Source organism: Olea europaea, chromosome 11 (genome assembly GCF_002742605.1).
Source record: "Olea europaea var. sylvestris chromosome 11, O_europaea_v1, whole genome shotgun sequence".
Taxonomy (NCBI): Eukaryota; Viridiplantae; Streptophyta; class Magnoliopsida; order Lamiales; family Oleaceae; genus Olea; species Olea europaea.
Genome location: NC_036247.1, coordinates 13,120,484 through 13,144,061, shown reverse-complemented (window position 1 = coordinate 13,144,061; position 23,578 = coordinate 13,120,484). Strand labels below are relative to the sequence as shown.

General features: G+C 32.6%; 1 protein-coding gene across 1 annotated transcript; it reads right to left on the bottom strand.

Annotated features, from left to right (window-relative positions):
• Positions 1–20,482: 20,482 nt before the first annotated feature.
• Positions 20,483–22,504, bottom strand: LOC111403453 (dnaJ homolog subfamily B member 4-like). The gene is made up of 2 exons (XM_023031964.1): positions 21,875–22,504; positions 20,483–21,236 (listed from the first exon to the last, which is right to left on the bottom strand). The coding sequence occupies exons 1-2, from the start codon at positions 22,324–22,326 to the stop codon at positions 20,789–20,791; spliced, it is 900 nt and encodes a 299-aa protein (XP_022887732.1). The 5' UTR covers positions 22,327–22,504; the 3' UTR covers positions 20,483–20,788.
• Between the last annotated feature and the right edge of the window lie 1,074 nt (positions 22,505–23,578).

Below are 23,578 nucleotides of genomic sequence, written 5' to 3'. Positions count from 1 at the left end.
TCCTATCTTTGAAAGCTTTACTAAGATATCACAAAAAAATATGGGTAGTCGAAGCAAAATTGTTGAGAGTCGTGTAGCAACGAACTACTCACTACACATCACATTCCTCTCGTTAATATTGAAGTCATTCTAAATAGCAAAGGAGAGCGCATTGAGCAAGGTTAATGCCTTGGCATCGTTTGGTAAAAAGCGGATATCAAATCTACGACCATATATGCTGAAAATAAAAGAGATTATTAAATGATTTAATAATAAATATTCAGCCAATTTAGATGGACTTTTTAGGTGGGCTCCATATAACATTAATGATATCAATTAGGTGGTAATTCATCTTTGCAGTGTGGAGATATAAGAACAATAATGCTTTTTGTACATTCCATAGATTACATGAAGTTTGACATTCTTTACAAATTCAAAATGTATTTGGCGGGAATGTGTGTTGAAATCAAGAACTATCTAATCATATGCTGCCACGTGGAACAATGCCAAAGATGATGAAAAGACAATGTACAAGTAGCATGGTCCATATAAGAAATTGGCTAAACGAAAACTTGTGTGAATCTCCGAAGTGTGTCTTGAAAAGCATAATTCACATAGTAGTTGTATTTGTTTTTTTATTTTTAATTTTTTTTAATTTTTTGGTCACCAAATAGAAAATTCTTATTCAACTAAAATGCCACAGCACATGACGAATTAAAGAGAGAACTATAAATCAACCAGTGATGACATACTGAAAAAGAATAGCATAATAAACATGACAATGTACCACAATATTCCTATTTCTAGGACTGTAATGACATGGGTCACATCTAGTCTCCAAAAGCAATGCTAAGATATCAAAAAAAATATGGATTGTTGAAGCAAAGATACTGAGTTGTGAGGCCTTGACCTGTCTCACAACCTATCAGCTTTCTTATTAATACTGAAGTCAATTTAAATGGAGTTAAATAGGGTTATTAAGTGGTTTTAATAATGAATTTTTAGCCAATCTTGAGGAAGTTTTTACAGAGGTCTCGTTTCTAATTAACGACGTTAATCACGTGGTAATTAATCTTTATGTGAATGTTGTCTAAATGAAGATTTGTGTGAATTGGATTAAGTCTCCAAAAGTCTATATTGAAAAGCATAATCTTCATAGTTGTTGAATTTCTTTTAGCACCAAATAACAACCTTTTATTAATAGTGAAGCCATTCTAAACAGCAAAGGAGACCATTATGCATGGTTAATGCCTTAGCATCTTCTTGAAAAAAGCAACTACCAAACCTACGACCATAGTCCATAGTTGTTGAAACTAAATGTAATTCAATGAGATTATTGAATGATTTAATAATAGATTAATTTTGAGGGACTTTTATGTAGGTCTCTTTTTTAATTAGTGACGTTAAATTAGGTGATAATTAATCCTTGGTATAAGGAGATTACAATGATATCATAAGTTGGCTAAATGAAAACTAGTGTGAATTGGAATAAGTCTCCAAAGTGTTTACGTAGAAAAGCATAATCCTCACAATCGTTGGAATTATCTTAATATCAAATAGCAACTTTTGTTCAACTAAATTATTGAAATGTACGATGAAATAAAGAAATGACTACAGATCGATCTAGTGATGATATGCTAGGGAAAAAAGGACCAATGGACCATGCCACATTTACCAAATTTTTTATCTAATCTTTTATTGACTACTCACAATAAGAGGTGTAGACCACATTTCGGCTTCTCTCTCTCTCTCTCTCTCTTTTTTAATTATTCACGCAAGTCCCGCGTGCATGTGAGAGGAGGTAAACAATTCGGTACACCTTTAGGTGTACTAATAGAATTATTCGAAAAAAAAAAAAAAGCAAAAGAAGCAAGAAAATGGGTCATATAGTATTTCTATTCTTGGAATATAACGACATGGTCCATATTCCATCTCTGAAAACAATGTAAGATATCACCCAAAAAAATAAAAAAAATAAAAAAAAGAGGAAGAAGAAGAAAAAAGAGTCTACAAAGTGCATATGTTTCTTTTAATGTGATCAAAGAGTATATGTTGTTTTAAATTATGTTTTTAATGTCTCAAAATAAATGGGAATGAATCCCACGTTAAAATGTAAACAAAAAATGTGAACTAGCTTATGAAGTGTTGGATTTTCCTAAATTGGTAATTGTGTAACTCCCTTACGTAAATCTTAGGCTAGCCACGATGGCTCAATGCTATCTTCGGCTAGCCATATAGGAGCCACCCTTTGTGTGTGGTCTCGTGATCTCAATCTGCACCCGTGCACAGGGGTCTATAAAGGATCCTTTTCAAAAGATGTCATAATTTAGAATAAATACAAATAATTCAATAAATAGGTATGTCCAAAATCAATTTCCATCATTCCAAACTAATTTAGAAATAATTAATTTATATATGCTTCTCTCCCCTGAATTCTATCCAAATTATTTTTCAAGTTTTTCTAGCAATTTAATTTTTAGGTGTTGTTATTTCAATCAAATGAGAATAATTAGAGTTTGAATTTTCGAGCTTTAAAAGTTGTTATTTGAGTCAGTTGAATAGTGCACTAAAAATTCTAATTCGATAAGTATAAACTCTTGAAAGATGATCCATCTATAAGAAATTTGAAATTGTTTAGACAAGTGCTATGGTAACTTTTGGCCGCACCACAAAAGGCACTGTAGATTATTCATTCCAAAAGATGTTACAATTCAGAACATACACTAATTCTAAAATAGGCAGATCCAAATACGTACTCGATTAATACAAATTCTACACACTTCTTCTCTCCTAGATTATGTCCAAATTATTATTTGATTCTCATGTAATTCGAGTTTGAATTTTTTGAGCTTTCAAAGTTTGTTATTTCAATCAAATGAAGAGTATAATCAAACCCTTGTTTTGACTAACTTATTGACCTCAAGGAGATTTGCAACCGGTTTCACCAACAAGGTTGGTATAACTATATTATCTCTTGGAATAAGTGTTACTCCATATCTTAAAAGATATGTCCAATTGTTCCATTGCCATAAGTGATATGGCTGAATCTGCAGTAAGGAGTTTACAATTGCGTAAATCGCTTTATTTTAGTCTTCATTTATTTATTTTCTTCTTCTTCTTTTGACTGTCCATTCAAAATTCAGAGAACAAAAATAATGTTCTACTATTGTTACATAATTTTTACATTCTAAACATTGATATTTCGTCAATAAATAAAATAGTATAAAATTCACTTGTGAAACATAAATTATATTTTCTTATTCAGACTATATTTTGTTAATCACAAGATAAAATTTCAAAAAAATTTAGGGGCTGTTCTCTTTGTATTTCAGTTTTATAATTTTGAGTTTTGAATTCATTTTGAATTTTGTGTTTTGAGTGTCTGTTTTGAAATTGTTGAAAATGCGTTCTTTTTGCCATTTTGAAAAACTATTTCTCAAATGGAACCACTTCCCGTGTTTTCAATTTTTGTACTGAAAACACTCAAAACGACAAAAATGTCGTTTTGTGTTTTCTTCACAATTTTTTTTTTCGTTTTCGAAAACGGGAAAGAGAACGTGTTTTCACCGTTTTGAAAAATCGAAAACGGTCCGAAAACAACGAAGAGAACACACCCTTATTTGCTTAAGATTCGCTTTAATAAAGCCAAAAACTAATTCTTGAAACCTCGATCCCGATTCTCCTAATCTTTTAGCATTTCCTATTTTTGGTAAAATCCTTGACACGTCATTCCACTCTTCCACTTAAAGGGACATTTTGCTTAAATTGTTCGAATTAAAATTAATTGGTTTTGTTCATCCACATAAATACTTTGGTGGTAGCAACATTAAAACTTTTTGCAGTCCTTCAAATTGTGCCACGTTCGTAGTGGATTGTCATTGTTTTCTGACAAAGACAAACATATGAATTGAAGGGGCATGTAAGATGTTCCAATAGGTTTTGCTACATTGAATCCAACACATGTAAATAATACATATCCAACCTACACGCACACAAACCTATATCTAAAGATATCTATAATTAAAAATTTAGTCTTGAAAGAGATTGATATCTTTTTTACTCATTTAATTGGAACACTTTTCAAGGTTCAAATCATGGTTTCTTAAGTGGAGCATCGAAGAGTGAATCGATAAGCACTTCTTGTGACTCTCATAGTTGTAAATTTAGCCCGCGTTTGTTTCTCGTTTTTGGAATAATGAGAATGAAAAATATAGCCGTTACGGACCCTACACAAGAGATAGAAATTTAAATTTGGTGGCTTGATTTGACGGACAACGATCATATTTTTCATTTTAATGAGAAAATAATGAGAATCAAACATGAGCTTAATATCAATAAAAGTTTAAGAGACATCTGTGTGAACTTTGAATCTAAACTTTTAATTTTATTCACTCCCCTCGCCCAGTCCTCGACTCTTGTGAGCCTGGTGCCTTACTATTGGATTGGCGCCATTCTTTGCCTTAGCATGTGAAGCAGTAGAAATGATCGCTACCATCTTGCACTCAATCTACATGGTTGTGGAAGATTGTAATAGGTGTTTAAAACACCAACAATCCTTGAACATGAGCCTGCTTTTAAATTCGTCATCAAACTAAACACAGTTTTTATTCAACTCTTATTCTGATTAATGGAAGGTGGACGAGAGCTCCGGCGATAAACATTAAGCCAGCATTATTTTGAAAAAAAATAATATTTTGAATAGTGATTTTTGAGAGAACGTGTAATTAAAAAGTATAAAAAAAATTGAATTTACGTACAAAATATTTTATTATGTGAATGTATGGTTGAGAATTAAAGATTTTTGTTTTAAAATGAGACAAAACAAAGGCTAAATAGAATCCGAGGCTGATTTGGAACAACTTTCAGTACGAATTTTTTAGATAAAAGGAGTCAAACAAAACTTTAGATGGTGTGATTGAATTCCCTAAAATACCCTTGTTAGTTGTGAAAGCTTATGGGGCTCACTAACCGATTGTTAAAAGTACGTAGGCCACACATGTCACAATATGTAACACATGATCACTTACTATTGGCTAATGTAAGGGTATTTAAGTCCGACAAATTAACAATTTCACCAATTATTTTTAATTTGTTTTATGAATTAATTTATTTTATAACAAATTATGCTCCTATTATTCACGAATATCAAAGGAATAACTTCCTGGAGTTGCTCTCTGGATCGGGTCGAAAAACTCATAGGTCCAAAAAGAAAGATCAGGCCGCTAAGGAAGGTTAAACTGCTTTATAAAACCCGCAGTTGAAGTTTTAAAAAGAATAGAAAATAACTTCATGGAGTTGCTATATATTCTTTTTAGCATTTATATTCCTAGTAATCATATTCAAGTAGTATATATAGATTGTGGATTATAATACTTTTCCATAAAAGAATAATTATTTTTAAATTTTCTACATAAATACATTATTAATAAATGTTGCCTTGGTCTCTATGGCAAGAGGTCAATTACAAATTGGCTTGTCAGAGTTAAGCTCATAAGATGCTAACATGTGATACGAGTGGTGACAGAATGATGAACCTTTTTGCATGAAATAAATAAATTGTGTCCACACAAACTATGAAAAGTACTAATTTGAGATTATACCTAAATAGAAGGCAAACTCGGGGCTTTATAATTTATTCTACGGGTGAGATTTTTCTTCAAAATTATTGGAGTTGGACTGAACCCCTAGAATCAGGTCGAACCGGATTAGAATGGATTGGTTTAGTTCTATCAATACACCTGAAATTTTTATTAGTGTATGTAAGTCGAGTATGATTCTTAACAAAATTGGATCGAATCAAACTGTACATATTCTTACTTTATTCAATTTTTAGTTTTTTTTTAATTCCTATTGGAATACATAATAATTAAATTATATATAGTTACATAGAAGGATGTTAATATATAAAAATATATTATGAAGAGGTTGCACAAATTAATATAAATTGTGTCAAATAGTAAGTATGCTTATAGGTGAATAAACGGATAATAGATAATATATTTTCGTGGTTAGTATTAAAAATAAGTAAGTTATTGAATTGATAGTATGTATCCTTTTCTTATCGTTACCATGCTCTCGCGATCTTTATCAAAGGATGGATAAAAATTGTATGAAAAACCCTTGTTACCAACCTAGCTTGTTTGGTTGGCTTGCATTTAAAATTTACATTCCAAGAAAATAGGTCAAGACTTGTGTTTTAGAAAATTAAGTTAAAATTAATAATTTTAAAAATTATATTCGATCAAATAAGTAACCTAAAAAGTAATTAAAAATTTAAAACCCAACCAAATATGCTCTTAAATGCAAACAACCAAAGTATGCTCCATCGTCTTCGATTTGTGCTCGGCGTTTTTGTTCATATAAACTCTATTGAGCCGGTTCTGTTCTTATTTCCTCAACAGGTTCGGAATTTTGAGTTTTGACAACATTCGTGCTAACTTCGAAGATGCTCTCAAGATATATTTTTGTTTTGTTGTGGTATTAAGTTAGTAATTAACATTTGCACTTTCTTATGTTTGTATTTTAACATGTCATAAAGTGATCGAGACGCTTATAGAAAAAACAATATGTAGGATATAAGTAATGAAGGGATATGTATATGAACAAGAGGTACACAACATCTTGGTTCATGAAGAGATAATGCAAGCACCTAAACTTGGTGTGCATTTTGTATCATTTGATGACCTTTTGTCTATAAATAATTTGAGAAACAAGAAGGCATTTGGAGTTAAAAAAAAAAAACGTCACCATTGATTGGTAATATCAAAATTTGTTTTCTTATCTTTTTCTTGACTCGAAGAAAACAAAATCACCTTAATCATAATTCGCTGACTAAAATGGAGTGTCAAGCTAGGGTTAATTCTTCTATATTCAAAGATGGGAATTGCAAGATTAATTTCATTAAACTTGAGCATAATCAAGGGTTGAGTCCATAAAAATCACGATTTTACTCATGCAATAGAGAAACTATTATAGACGCTCAAAGAAAACTTGAATTGAATGATCGAGCTTGGATTGACATGGAAATATTTATCGATCATTTGAATGATAGTTGGAGATCGTGATAATGTCCTACTTTTTGTGGAATAAAAAAAGGATTGTAGAAATACATGATCAGAAAATAAGATTACAACTTGGTATTGGAGATGTTGAAGCATTCATAATCATTTTGTTCCAATACAAACAAAGAATTTAAGCTTCTTTTATATAAGGGTGTAGATGATAATGATTGAATCAAGAACTTATTTGGACTAATGCAAGGAGTATGTCAATTCATGAAGAATTTGGCGTATACAACCCACTTAACAAATAAATATGACATGCCATTTTCACTTTTTGTGGGTGTGAAATGTTCAATCTTACACTGCTACATACGTTCGGCTATTTCGTATTTTACAAGCATGTATGTTTAGACATGCACTGCAGTGCCATAATTTACAAAATGAATTTGATCAAATACAATAGATGAAAAAGGATGTGTGGAGTCAAAGATTTATTCTCTTTTTGTGGCTACCGCTACCCTATCTAGATCATTAGACTGTGAACAAGAAATAGTTGCATTAATGTGAAAGAATTTTCAAGAAATTCTAATCTACTTAACTAGGGCATCTTGGTAGGAGGAATGTTGGAATACATTTTGCCGGACTCATTTATTCTCATCACGTTGGTTTCAAGTAGTAACTCAAAGCTATCTAATGGATTTTAAATAATCATCATATAAAGGATGAGCCCTATCTCCTCCGGAACATATTCCCTTAACCAAATGATAAAAGAAACATCCTTCTATGCGTGACGCACCTTATCATGAACTTCAAAATATACTTATCTTTTTTTTTTTTTAATAAAAATTCAAAATAAGACAACTTTTTTTTTTTTTTTTTTTTTTTGGGTTTTTTAAATTTTTTTTTTTTGAATTTTTTTTAAAAAAAATTTAAAAAAAAACAACTTTTTTTTTTTTTTTATGGGTTTTTCAAATTTCTTAACCAATATTCTTAGCATATTTCATCTTCACTAACGTTTTATAAACGTTCTCGATTCGTTTGACTGCCTAACTAGTGGAATGAAACATATGGTTTAAATTAAAAGTAACTTTTCATTCACCTAACACAAAAATGAATAATTTAACAAAAGAAAATGTTCAGTCATAAAGGGCAACTTAATTAACTTTATTAAGGAATCATAGATTAGATTGTGGACCATTTTATTATAGTAATCTTATTGAAAGGAGCATGGTATGGGAATATATTGGAAGTTCTAGAAATAAGCTTTTTTCCATTAGATAGTGAAAAAAATTAATTGTAGAATCTGAAATGTGTGTAAATCTTATAAATAAGTAACAATAACTAAATATTCTTATACAGGATTAAATCAACTACTTTTCCTTTTCGACGGTATCAAATTTCGTTGGTTGTATATTTTGCTTTTCACTTTATACGCTAGCCTCAAACTAGAGAGATGATTCATTTCATTCTTCATTTTCTCGTATATCGGTTAAATAATTCTTGATAAGTGAATTTCTTCATTTATAAAAAATGAAACGAGTCATCACAAAAGCTATGAACTCACACGAAGTTGCATTTCTCAAATAAGGCTAGACCTCTCTGGCTAGTTCAACTGAAACTTCATATTATCTCTGTTAATTTGGAATAGTGGATAATATTTGTAAATTCTACAAAATGTATGCATAAAAAATTATGACTTATTATGAATAGGGGCCAACCGAGCAATAATAATGAAACATTTATTAGTCGAAGGCTCAAGATATATTGATAAACCCATATGTGAAATGATGGAAAACACAATTTTTTTTTTTTTTAAATTTAAATTTTTATAGGGTTGTTTGGCCATATTATATATCTAACATATCAACAAATTCCTACTTAATTAAATTCAGTCTTTTTATTTGTGTAATGTATTATCACATGATTAGTAATCCATATAAACAATTAATTAACATTAATAATCCCTTTCAATGACAATGATAGAGGATAAAAAATTATTCTACGTGTATACAAGTTATTGCGTTGATATAGGTACCGATTAGTATTCTTATTATTTAATGCGAATCTTAATATTAGATTAATTGGATCCACTAATATATTTCTTTTAAAACAATTTAAATAGATCTTATTCAGATTTATTTGATTATTTTAGTATTTATTTCATGTCAATGGAATTACGGTAAGTGTCGATTAATATTGAAATTGTAACGGCTATAATAAGGCCCCGTTTGATTGCACGAAATTTTTCATGGAACTTGGAATTCGAATTCCAACTTCCACTTTTGGCCTGTTTGATTGACAAAATTTTCCAGGGAATTGATTTTCCATGAATTTCTAGGTACAACACCTTAAAGCATGATTTTCCACCTTTTTTTTCCTAGGGGATAGGTAGTTTTTGGTTTTCCACCTTTTTTTATTTTTATTTTTTTTGCTTTTTTTTTTATTTTTTTTAATTGTTGGCAATGGGAACAAATTTTAGGAATAATTGTAAAAGAGGATATCCCTGAAATTGACAATTTCCACGTAAAACAAAATCAAACGAACATCAAAAAATACTTTTACTTCAACATTTTCCACGTGAAAAGTTTATACAATCAAACACAATAATTTACAATTTCCATGAAAACAATTTCTAGGTAATTCAATTCCCTGGAATTCATTTTCTTTCCACCTAAATTTCATATTCGCAATCAAACAGACCCTAATTGTTATTAACTTTATTTATTTATTTAATATATCACTAAGATAACAATATGCACGACAAAAGATGATTTTGACAACAATAATTAAAGTTGTTAATTACTTAAATTAAGTTTAAAGAAATGGATTATTATAAAAAATGATGTCGTTAGTTGTAATTTAGTGAATTTATACTTTTCTATTGAGGATTAATCAACTGAGAACATGCTTATTCTTATAAATTTGACAACTATTATGCCACGTTTACAATATTTAAATTAACTTAAAATGATCGTTTTGTTTCAATCTTATGAACGTATTATGTACGTCAATATACAGATTATGTGTTAATTAGGTAAAACATATTTTCCTGTGTTCAACTTCAATTGATTGATGTACTTTCATTCTGCTTTCAGCTAACTTCATTTATAATTTTACTTCAATAAAACTATATATGGACAAAAACCATCATTCTCCACGAAGATTGGTGTATTATTTGTGCTGATTGAACTACCTGACTTGGAGCAAAACCGGTATGAAATTATAAATTGAATGGAAAATACCGCTAAGGATAAAAATTCACATTGGATAAATTTGAAAATACTATACAACAAATAAAATTTAAGATTATAAGTCATCTAAACAAGATTGCTTTAAAGACGTAGCTCGTCTCAATGTGATATCAAGGCTCATTAACCTGAAAGGAGAAGCTTCATCCAATTAATTAAACTTAAATGAGCAATTGAGCACACAGATTTTAGGATTAATTTGCTCAAATGAAGCCACCATTTTGTAGAGGTATGTTAATCGGTATATTCCACTTCAACTATATACCTAAATATAGACTAACAATACTGTCACTGCAATACATGTTTGTGCCCAGTTTTCCATCTATTTTCTTTTTAGATTTCGGAATAGGGTTAATAGCACAAAACGTCCATTCATTTGATAATTTTTGCGAAAAATGTCTGTATGTTTCATTTTTTTTGCATTTTCGCCCTCATTTTAACGTTTCATTGCAGAAAATGTTATTTTCACCATTTTTAAAGTAAAATAATCAAAATACCTTCCTATTTAAATAAAAAAAAAAGAATAAATTACAATTTTACTCCTAAATGTTTTAAAAAGTGCAAGCGAGTCCAAATAATTATTAAAAGCTTAATAGCACAAAACTCTTTACATTTGGCTAGCAGTGTGCAAAATGTCCATACGTTTCAAAATGGTGAAAATGACGTTTTTTCGCAATGAAACGTAGAAATAGGGATGAAAATACAAAAAAATTGAAATGTAGGAACGTTTTCCGCAAGAATGTCAAATATAGGGACGTTTTGTGCTATTAAGCCTTATTAAAATTGAGACCATCGCCCAAACTTCGGTGGCACCAACTATTTCGGAGAGATCCATGCCATTGCCAACACACCAATCGACAATATTCACCAGGGTACCTCTCTTCATAGTCTTAAAACATCAACAAATGGTTCAACTTTATGGAAGTTCAGCAGTTTGGGCGATGGTTGGTCAGAGCTTTTTCACTTGTAAGGCGGCAGTCCCATTTAGATGAGAATTGGGGAGGGGGGGTGGGGAGGGGGGGAGAGAGAGAGCGGGCGAGTTTTTTGTTATTTTTAATAATTTAATAAGGCCTAATAACATAAAACATCCATACATTTGACACTTCTTGCGAAAAATGTCCCTACATTTCAATTATTTTTTCATTTTCATCCATATTTCTATGTTTCATTGCGGAAAATGTCATTTTCATCATTTTGAAATGTAGGGACATTTTGCACACTACAGACCAAATATAAGGACGTTTTGTGCTATTAGGCATTTTAATAATTATGTGGACTCACTTATACTTTTTAGAACATTTAAGAGTAATTCTATTTTTCTTTTATTTTTTTTGGTTTTATTTAAATATGAGGGTATTTTGATCATTTTACATTAAAAATGATGAAAATAACATTTTCTACGATGAAATGTTTAATAATGGCAAAAATGTAAAAAAAAAAAAAAAAAAAGAAATATAGAGAAATTTTGTATAATAAGTGTTAAACGTAGGGACGTTTTGTGCTATTAACCCTTTCCAAAAATAACTACAATAGTCTTTTGATCTCATTAAAAATTAACACTTTAACATGAGAATTGATTGAAGACAAACTCGCTACAGTTTCAAAAGTTAGAAACGACTCCACCAAAAATAAAATAAAAATAAAAATAAAAATAAAAATAAAATAAAAAACGAAGTTGGAAGAACTTATAATATGGCGAAGATATTGAAGACCACATGTACTATCTTACCTAACTCAAAATTCACTACTTTGAATTAAATTAAAACATAACTCCTACAGCCCTAGAATATATTATTTAAGATACCCATCAATACTTATCCCAAATTTTTTGGCTAAAGGGCTAACATTTGCATCACTTTTTTATTGTAAAGTTTAATACACCAGATTGTTATGCATAAGGAATTATATTTTATTTTATCACAATACAATGAAAAAATAATCAAGCAAGCTCAATGTTGAATCAAGATTTGACCATTATATATATGAGATGATGCAAGAAAGCATAGAGAATTTTCTTAATTCAATTTTCTTCTAAACCAATTAAGCTATCGTGTCAATGGTAGGTAGTATTGGGTATGTTAATTTGCCATTTTTCGATCTAGTTAATTTAATAACAATATTGCTGCATTAGAGACGCACATATTCTAAATCATATGACCCTGATTTTGTACATATTCGTTAGATTATTGACTCGCTTATTATCATACTTGAACTCGAAATGCCTGTTCAGCTATTCGCTAGTAATGAAGTCAAAGAACTTCATTCATATGCATTGACTAGAGCTATAACCAATTAATTAAAAGGGAGTTTAAACTTGACTTAAGTCAACTTAATACATGAATTGGACACAAAGATTCGAATTCGAGTTGCTTAAACCAATTGACAACATATAACAAAAATTTTGAAATCAATGAAGCAATTCCTTGTTTATCAGCAAAACCTTTTTGAACATATCACCATACCAAACTTGAGATTTCAAGGGGACATGCTTATGTTCGTTTTTACTTCAAATTCCTATTTATGGCCAACATAATTAGGAATTGACCAACTTAGACCATAATTTGGTAAATCTTTCCATTAAAAGAGTTAAATTGACAGTTTCTTCACATAGTGGAAAGGGTCATTTTCTGTCAAATTAACATAATTAAACCTTTAAAGCCTCTTTTAGGTTGTACTCAACTTCTAAAGAGCAAGAAATGTGTACCAATGACTTCTTGTCAAGTTGTCTTAATTCACATTTTTTAAAGATAGAACTATCAAGAAACTTCTAATAAATGGGTAAAGTAAATTTGTTATCTGCGTTATAATTTGTTATGTAAGGTTACATTATATTTTTCCCCCTTATCTTCTTCTAGAGCCTGTTTGGGAGTGATTTTTCTTCTTAAAAAATTGATTTTTTGATCGTTATTTCACTATTCCAACCGTCATATTTGACTTCTTCTCTCACAGGTGGACCCCGCTTTTCTCCTAACGGTCAAAAAATTAATTCTCAAAATCACTCCAAACAAATAAACAAGCTCATAATTTGTTTGGATGAAGGATGTAAATTTGTTCTAAACATGCCCTTAGGCATACAACGTTTAATATTGCAATCTTTTTAATAAGTGAAATTGTTTTATGTAATTGAATAGTTAATATTTTACAGCAATTGGCCTGGGAATAACAATGTTCGTGAGAGAAGTTAATACTTGATCACGTTCAGATAATATCATGACCGTTGGATTGACTAACTTAAAAAAAGGTTGAACCCCAACCTTAAGCATCCCCCACCGCCCCTGCCCTGGAGTATCGTGAGGGAGGTAAATCGCAGGTTATGCCTCCAAAGGTACAGGGTAGAAGACTGCTTGTACACTTGCACTTACCCAAGAGCCAAATCCATATTTCAGGATTCGAACCCTTGACGCAACAGCTTCAAGCAAAGCTTGATGTTTTGGTTTTTGGCACTTACCAGTGATTTTAGTTTCCATCAATATCCTTTGATTTATTACACTATTTTTTTCCCTCAAGTTTATCAATATAATGTTGATTTGTAACGTGGATGGATTGTATATGATAATATATCACAAAATGATTATTTGTGCATAATGTTATATTTTATTGCATTATGTATTTGTTATTTCATAGCTCGTGAATGTAAGAAAAAAAATTACAAACCATGTAAATTTAATAATTAGCAAATTAAAAAGCGTTGGTATTATGCAATGTGATTACACACTACCGATACAGTTTGTAAGTTACCATTTGAAAAATTACAAACTTTATAACATAATAAATAGACTAGAATTTACAATGATTATAAAAAAAAGTTGCACATTACTCCCTGAACTTTGAACAATATTGTATATTACTCACTATAAACTCGATATTTTTCAAAGTTAAATAGTTATGCTAGTGAGTAACGTACATCATTTTTCAAAATTTAGTGGCCAAAATTCGACATTTTAAATTTCAGTAAACAATTGAAGACATGGACCTAAAAAATAAAAATAAAAATTGTGAATTTTTTCTGAAATCTTGTTCAAATTCGCCTCAAGATTCCTACACCCAACTAGTAAGAAGGGAATTCGGGAATATATTGGTAACGTAAATGGATCCATAAATAACTTGTACACCATATAACTTGAACCAAGAACTTGCATCCTATGATCTTTTTAGTCTAAATTCTTCCTTGAATAATGATAGATGGAGATCATAATGTAGCAAAAATCTCACTATCACATAGACGATCATTTTGATTACTTAAACTTCTAAAAAAATCATGTCGGGACAAATTAAAAAAATCGAATCCACACAGTCACCTTCGCGGATTCGAACGAGCACAATAAGAAGACTAACATTGCTCTTCCTTTTTTGAGCTCTATCATTCAAGGCTACATATTTGACTCCAACAGAAGTTTCAATTCAGATTAAACTTTGCAATTTTTTGGTGGAACTCAAATTAAGGCTCCAGCTCATAGGGAGTGCACTTGAATAAATAAACATCCTGTGTCAAGTTTTATAAGTGCTTTCCATTGGTATTTTGACTGGGAATAAAGTTGGCATTCAGAATGTAAATTTATTGTATTGCAGAACAGAATTTGTCCCAAACTGAAATATCTAGCCCCCTCGTTCTTGATTGTGTTGGCTTAGATGGAATATACTGTATTAGACATGAACAAACAATATAACATTTTTCTTCCTCAGTACAATCTAATATAATACAATACACCTTACCAAGCAAGCCACGCTCATACTTTTATGCCTCTAATGAGCATGGAAGTGCGCCGTAAGACTAACCTATTTTCATGCCATAAGAATATGATGCAGCAATCTGTCCAAAAGTAAGCTTTATCTTTGGCGGTGGAGACCTGGGACCATTACTAGAAATGCTGATCATTTTTTTTGTTTGGTAAGATGAATTATATAGTTCTGAACATTAAGGCAAGAGATATTGTAATCAACCCATATTTTAATGTTAGTACCCCTTGCAAGCAGGGGATTCAGGCAAGTACAAAGACTCAAGATGAGAGCTCATCAAATAGTAGACCTAATGAAGGGTCCCAAATAAGAACATATTCTACAAACAGGCTATTCAAGAAATTTTAAAACTAAAATTGCAATATTAAAAGTATTAAAGCATCTCCACCAAGCCTCTGCACAAGCCAAATAAAGAAGAAAGATGGGGGCTAATGTCTCTGATGGGAATGAGACCAGTGAATCATCAACAATGAAGGGAAAAGTTATTGCATTCCGCTCCGCATCAAATTGAGACCCCAATTCGAAGTCTCAAAACAAACTTTAGAATTGTTAACTATTCTTTCAATAGCTGTTCTGATGCAACACCAATAGAAAAATTAATAAAGAAATAGAAAATCAATGAATCAAGAAGAAGAAATCAGGGGAAGGGATGGAAGAAGAAGAAAATAGGGGAAGAAGAAGGAGGAGGAAGAGGGGGAATTTCGCCACAAGCCACCAAAAATCTTTATTCAATCATCAACTGTCCATTACATGACGAAAAAGATTTAAATAACAAAAAAAAAAAAAAAAAAAAAAATAAAAAAAAAAAAAAAAAAAAAAAAAAAAAAAAAAACTAAAGAGAAAGGGTCAAGCCCATTACACAAGTCTATAAAAATAATTCAACTAAAATAAACAAAATAACAGTCCAACTAAACTGAAATAAATAAATTGGATGTCACTAAAATAAATAAATTGGATGTCCTCATCAACTCTCTCGAGGTGGGAGAAAACTCGAACCTTTTAAGTGGATATATCAATATAGGTTGTAGTCAATATCCCAACCATAAGTTAAGTGGTTGGACAAGCTTCTTCCGGGGTCTATATAAATGTGTCAGTGGAGGTCTGAATCTGGTGTCCTCACCAACTCCCCCTGAGTGGAGGGGAGGCAATCTGGGCTAAGAAAGATCCTGCTGACTCCGATAAAACTCCAACAAATCTGAATCCAATTGCTGTAGTGTCTACTGGAGATCCATGTACAGTCAGAATCTGGTCGCTCAACCCAACGAACAAGGAAGCGCTGAACCTCTCCATCATTAGTTAACACAGTTTCTTCATCTAAAATAGCATTAATTTTATCTTTGTATGTTGTAAGAGGTAGTAATGGGTTAGAAGTGGCCAAAGAATTAAGATCAAGGTCCACAGAAGGAAGTAATAGAGGATCATATAAGGGAATGAAAAGACTTTTATAAGCTACTAGGTCCTCAACATTGAAAGTAGAGTGGTAACCAAGGTGTGGTGGAATGTCAACAACATATGCATTTAGACCAACTTGCTTTAAAATTTTAAAAGGACCAGCACTACGAGCTTGCAATTTGGAGAAGGGTCCATGTAGATGCCGCTCTAGCCTAATGCGGACCATAACATAATCCCCATTGTTAAACTCAACACGTCGTTTATGCAAATCAGCTTGGAGTTTATATTTTGCATTACTGGCTTCAAATTGTTTATTAATCTCAATATGCAAATCACGAAAATGTTGTGCAAATGCTTCGACTGACACTCTATCTTGTGGAGACATAGGAATGAGATCTAACGACTTCCTAGGCATATACCTATGAACAACTTTAAATGGACTAATGAACGATTTATGGAACTGTTACACGTAATTTGAGCTATAGGAAGGATCAAATCTCAATTTCGAAGATTTTTCCGGACCAGACATAGTAACAAATTACCAAAACTACGATTAACTACTTCAATTTAACCGTCAGTCTGAGGCTGGCAGGCTATAGAAAATTTCAATTTGGTACCCATCTTTTGCCACAAAATTCTCCAAAAATGGCTAGTGAAACGAACATTCCTATCAGACACAATGGTCTTAGGAAACCCATACAATTTGACAATCTCATTAAAGAACAACATGACAACTTTGGACGTATCTGAGGTCTTGCTATAGGGAATAAAGTGAGCCATTTTCGAAAAACGATCGACAACCACAAAAATAGAATCATGTTTCTTTGGGGTGCGTGGAACTCCTAACATAAAATCCATACTAACATCTTGTCAAGGACAATTAGGGACGGAAATAGAAGTGTATAGGCCTGTGTTTTGCCTCTTCTGTTTGGCCAATTGACAAGTGCTACATGTACCAACAATTTTAGCCATATCTTTCTTCAAACTTGGCCAATAGAATTGGCGTTCAATCTCCTCTATGGTCTTATCACATCCAAAGTGACCGGCTAAACCTCCCACATGAACTTCCCACACTATGAAATCCCGCACTGAGGTTCGAGGGATGCACAATTTATTGGCTCTAAAAAGGTAAACCTCCTCAAGTCGAAAGCCATCTGTGATATCTGACTGTCCACCTTGCAAATCAAGAAAGATATCCTTAAAATCAGGACACGTCTCATAATCCTCCTCAAGCCTTTCAAAACTGAATACCTTGAAGCTCATGATCGACAAAAGGGAGACACGACGACTTAAAGCATCAGTTGCTTGGTTCTCCACGCCCTTCTTTGTTTTAAGACAAACGAGTAGGCTTGCAAATATTCAATCCAATGACCATGCCTAGAGCTCAATCTTTTCTGGGAGTTGAGGTAACAGAGGGTCTCGTGGTCTAAATAAAGAACAAACTCCTGAGGCAACAAATAGAGGCGCTAATAACGCAAAGCCTGGACAACCGCTTACAATTCTTTATCATAAGTTGAGTACCGTTGTTTGGCCTCATTTAACTTCTCATTGAAGTAGGCAACATGGTGACGATCCTGACTCAAGACTCCGTCTATATCTACCCCGAAAGCATCACACTCGACCTTAAAGACTTTGGAAAATTTTGGAAGACATTCGTTTTTTGACCAACTTAAAGGCCTTAGCCGCCTCTTGTGCCCAATAAAACTCCCATTTCTTCATGCACTCCGTAATACGCGCTATAATGGTGCTAAACCCCTTGATAAAGTGACAGTAAAATGTAGCTAAACCGTGAAAGCTCCTAACGTCATGAATAGTCTTAGGTTCAGGCTAGTCAAGAATTGCCTGAATCTTGGCAGGATCAGCAGATACCCCCGTCGAAGGGACAATGAAACCTAGGAAACCAACTGTATCGGTGAAGAAAGAGCACTTCTTGACTTTAGCATACAAATTATTTGCACATAGGGTAGAACAAACTTGTGTGAGATGGTCACGGTGTTACTCCTTAATCTTACTATAGATGAGAATATCATCAAAGTAGACAACAAGAAACTTACCCATGAAAGGTCGAAGAGTTTGTGTCATTACCCGCATAAAGGTACTCGGCGTATTGCTTAGCCCAAAAGGCATGACCAGTCATTCATAAAGACCATCTTTTGTTTTAAAGGCGGTCTTTCACTCATCACCGAGACGGATTCTAATCTGATGTTATCCACTTTTCAGATCAATCTTTGAAAAGATTGTAGCACCAACTATCATATCTAGCATATCTTCAAGTCTAGGAATAGGAAAATGATACTTCACCGTGATCCTATTGATAACACGACTATTCACACACATTCTCCAAGAGCCATCCTTTTTAGGCATCAATAGGGTGAGGATAGCACACGGGCTTAAACTCTCACGAACGAATCCTTTGTGAAGGGGGTCATCTACTTGCTTCTGGAGTTCAGTGTGCTCTGTAGGATTCATCCTATAATGAGGCAAATTCAGAAGGGATGCCCTTGGGATAAAATCTATGGCATGTTGAATGTCCCATAGAGGAGGTAGATGATCAGGTAGGTCCTCCGGGAAGACATCCTGAAAATCTCGAAGGAACGACTGAATTTCAGCAGGGCCCTCTGTTGTGGAGTTAGATGAAACCTTCTTGACTACCAAAGCGAACATAATTGAGTCACTAACAAGTGTGTGCTCAAACTCCGTAGGACTAATGATATGCAATCCCTTTCGTTCTACACTCTTCTTTGTTTCTTGTGAGCTTACACGGTTTGAGGGCAGTGGGTTAAGGTAAATCTTCTTTCCATTAAACACGAAAGAGCAAGAATTGATCGACTATAGATGGTTACATCTAGGTCAAATAACCAAGGTCGTCCCAAGATGATGTGCCTGACATTCATTGAAATGACGTCACACGATATATGGTCCTTATACTCGAGGAACTGGATAGGGGCTAGACAACTCTCCTTGATAGCTATATAAGAAGTATCAACCTAGGAGACGCTATACGGCTGAGGGTGAGGGACTGGCTTCAACCCTAAATCTTTTTCAATTGTGCTGTTCCAACAAATTTTGGGAAGAAAATAAGAAGAAATTTTGGATTGTATGAGAAGAATTATCCAAGATTCGGTTCTGATACCAAATTTGATGCAGCACCAATAGAATTATTAATGAAGAAAGAGAAAATCAATAAATCAAGAAGAAGAAATCAGTGGAAGGAATGGAAGAAGAAGAAAATAGGGGGAAGAAGAAGAAGAACAGGGAAGAGGGGGGATTTCGCCACAAGCCACCAAAAATCTTTATTCAATCATCAACTGTCCATTACATGCGAAAAAGATTTAAATAACAAAAAAAACCTAAAGAGAGAGGGTCAAGCCCATTACACAAGTCCATGAAAATAACCCAACTAAAATAAACAAAATAACAGTCCAACTAAAATAAAATAAATAAACTAGATGTCACTAAAATAAATAAACTAGATGTCCTCATCATGTTCAATATAGACAATGTTAGTGTAAATGTATCGTCTTCTTCGTAATACTTTTATCTTTTGGTTAAAGACAGTCATCAATTTCACAGCTTCACGGTGTGGACCTTGTCGATACATGGTACATGCGATCGATGTATTTGCAGAAATATATTTGGATGTAGACTTCATCAAGATTGATGTTGATGAGTTGGATGTAAGTAATTTCCATAATTAAATTGTTAAGCAATTATGTTTTCGAAAATAATGATGCTTAGCAATGAACGATATGCAGGATGTTACACAGGAATTAGGAGTAAAGGCAATGCCAACTTTCATACTAATAAAGAAAGGGAAAGAAGTTGATAAGGTTGTGGGAGCTATAGAGATGATCTCTAAAGAAGATTAAGAAACAAAGAATCTGATACAGATCAGCCTGCAAGAATTAGAACATATTAATATGGTCATGTATTTGGTGTTGTATGTCATCAAATAACCTAATTTTGAATTTTTAAGTCGTTATTAATCTTGGAATATGTTTGAATTTGGTTAAGCAACAATGAAGATTTACGTGCATAAAAAATGTCATAGAAATCATGAAATTCGAGAAGCAAATAGTAAAAGAATTTAAACGGAAGAAAAGAGAACTCATAGAAACCAACATATATTTTCTCAATGAAATTGATAAATAAACCAGTAGACAAATATCTCCCAACAAATGAAGTAATAAAAATCGTAATCAACACTCGAAAATAAAGCATTATTACATTCTTATTTTACTGCTATCTTGTTACTCTAAAAAGTTTCAAGGTGAAGCTGGAGTTGCAACTAACGATTGTTAAATAACCACAGAATCTGTTTCTCCGACTATCCACGGTAACCTTTTCCAAGGTGAATATGTTAAATATTTACATTTCATTTCTAAATTAGATATAATGGTAGTAATTTATAATCCTTGAGTCAAACCTGCATTAGTTGGTAGTCCTGCCGAACACCCTTCTCAAATCTGATTTCTGTTCTGCAGTAAGCCTTGACGGAAATTTGACATCAAACTTGATCTTTAAGTCTCCATTCTTACCAGGTTCTTTTGATATGGGCATTCCTTCATTTTGGATCACCATCTCATGACCTGGTTTGACAATATTGGATACTGTAATGGTGAGAACTCGTCCATCCAATGTTGTCAAGTTGAGAGTCTTCCCCGTAAGAGCATCAAGTAGGGAAATCTTCCGATTGACGACTAGATCATTGCTGTTCCTCTTAAAAATAGGATGGGGCTTCTCGTCCACTATGAAAATAAGGTCTCCTGGGCTAGCAAAGGGCTCATGGTTCCCTTTCTCGGGGAAAGTAATCTTTGTTCCATTCTTCCAACCAGGTTTAATAGTTATTGCCAAGATCTCTTCAATTGTGCTAGGCTTACTGCAATTATGATTTTGCACACATTACATAGTGAAGAATAAATTACAGAGTGACATAACGAAAACTGTGACAGTACCCCAATTGAAATCTCACCAAGTTCGTCAGTAAACAATCATTCACCTCAATCTAAATTGAACTTCAATTAACGACGGAAAGCTGCACCTTCTTAGCCACTTTTAAAAACTAATAGAAAATTCCAATTCTGTGATTAGAAATGTGCATAAAACTGCATAGGCATGTCCATTTACTCCTTAAATTAATTATCTGCACTCAATTCCCTAGAACAGGCAAAAGCTATAAATTAGCTACGCGCTAACATAAACCAGCACCAATCCTATCATTCTTAAGAATAGGACTCGCGTATGTAAGAATACAAAATTACGTCCATCCCCTCGCTAAAAGCTTTAAGTTTTCTCACGAGATAGTCCAATATAGTATCAAATTATGCACTTGAAATGCCTTTTTGCTAAAAAGCTGAATTCAGTGGATGTTAAAGACTAAACTTAGATAGAAAATGCGTCCCAACTCTAAAAGCTGTAAGCTTTTTTTTTGTTCTACAATGGCGGCTCGAAAAATTAGATTGCAACGAAATTGGATATTAAAAAGTCACAAAATAGAGAATATTTTGATATACCTACCCAGAGTCATCAAGAACAGTCCTGGAGATCTTCATCTTCCTTTTTGATCCATTGTACAGCTCCTCCAAGCTACACGACAATTTATTCTCCAGTGGCGCCGCCTTCTTCAACTTCCTGGGTCCGCCTCCGCCGAATCCATCAAAAAGCTCCTCGAAAATATCCTCAGCATCCCTCGAATTAAACTTAAACCCTCTACCTCCTCCACCATTCGGAGGATATAAACCAGACTTCAACGCTTCTTCTCCGTACAAATCATAAATCTCTCTCTTCTTCGGATCACTCAGCACATCATAAGCCTCTGATATTTGCTTGAATTTCGCCTCTGCTTCCTTTGTGTTCACAGCATTCTTGTCGGGATGCCATTTCATCGCCATTTTCTTGTAAGACTTTTTCAGGTCTTCTTCACTCGCATTTCTCGAAACTTTCAGTATGTCATAGTAATCAACGCCCATTTTTGTGGGATCAAAAAAAATATTCTGGCGACGGTGTAATGAGAACACAATGTGTATGTATATCTATAATGAGATTTTGGTGGGTGGGGTAGATCTGGGTCGGTCAAGTCCCGCCGAGTCGGCCGGTCGTCAACGTTCCGAATGCACAACGCAGCGGAATTGCGGATATTACGTGTGATATTTTTAAGGAAATCAGCTAAAATGACAGGGCTTTGACAAAACACAAACAACAGCTGATCTAACGTTGTGAAAATTCTAAGGAATATTTGGAGTTGTTAATAAAATAATCTCATGTTTAACAAAGTGTTTTGACATTATAAGATGGTTATATATCGATGCTTAAATTATGTTAAGCATCGATAATGTTCCGATGCTTAATATAAATTAAGTATCTGTACTCATTAAATCAATTCTCAGTATATCTGTGTATTTAAAAAAGTTAAATAACATTTAGAATTAAATAGTGTAATTTTTTTACATTTTAGGAAATAAATAAATAAATAAATTATACTGGGTAAAGAGTCTCTCTCAATGTCAATTTTTTGTTTTTTTTATCACGATTAATCCAATTATAATTTTATGTCAAAATTTCTCAAGCTTAAGGAATCACGCCTCCCACATTTAAACTTCTTCTCTTTTATTAATTAAAATAGGAGTTTTATTACATGTACATCAAAATTTACATAATTCATTACATAATCCTACATGGCACTCACCTTGTATCAGTTTAAAACATAAACAATTTTTTCATCTAATCTTTTCCTTGCACATCGTATTAGATAATCCATTACGTATATTTTTTATGCACGAGTAGAATAATCCTTAAAATGGACACAAGTTACTTACTTTAATTGATAAATATACATTCAAAATAAGTTAATTACTTAAGCCTCTATTTGATGAAGATTAAAATCATATTTTTGGTAAATTTTAATAAAAGTTGATAAAAATGCATTATTAAAAAGCTTTGAATCCACGTTAACATTAATTGTTAATTTTGAATTAAATTAAAATTTTGATTTTAATCGATGCTAAATATATTTACAAGTAAAATATAATTGTACTTATTAGCCAAACATTTGATAATTGATGACAGGCATGTCATCTTAAGCAATGATTTTAAATAGGGCGAGTAAGGTGGAACAGAACGTGCAGACGCGTCGTGTCGTGTGAGGTTGAAGAAATATGCGGTTAAGCCGTTAAGGAATCTCTTTTGGATTTTTTCGACGTCGTTCCTATAAAACAGTACGCT

Bases quoted from the DNA above. Each gene is read 5' to 3' on its own strand.
- LOC111403453 (XM_023031964.1), bottom strand. From the start codon at position 22,326: ATGGGCGTTGATTACTATGACATACTGAAAGTTTCGAGAAATGCGAGT. The intron at 21,237-21,874 runs GTAGGTATATCA...TCATAATTGCAG, and splicing joins ACTGTTCTTGATGACTCTGG to TAAGCCTAGCACAATTGAAG.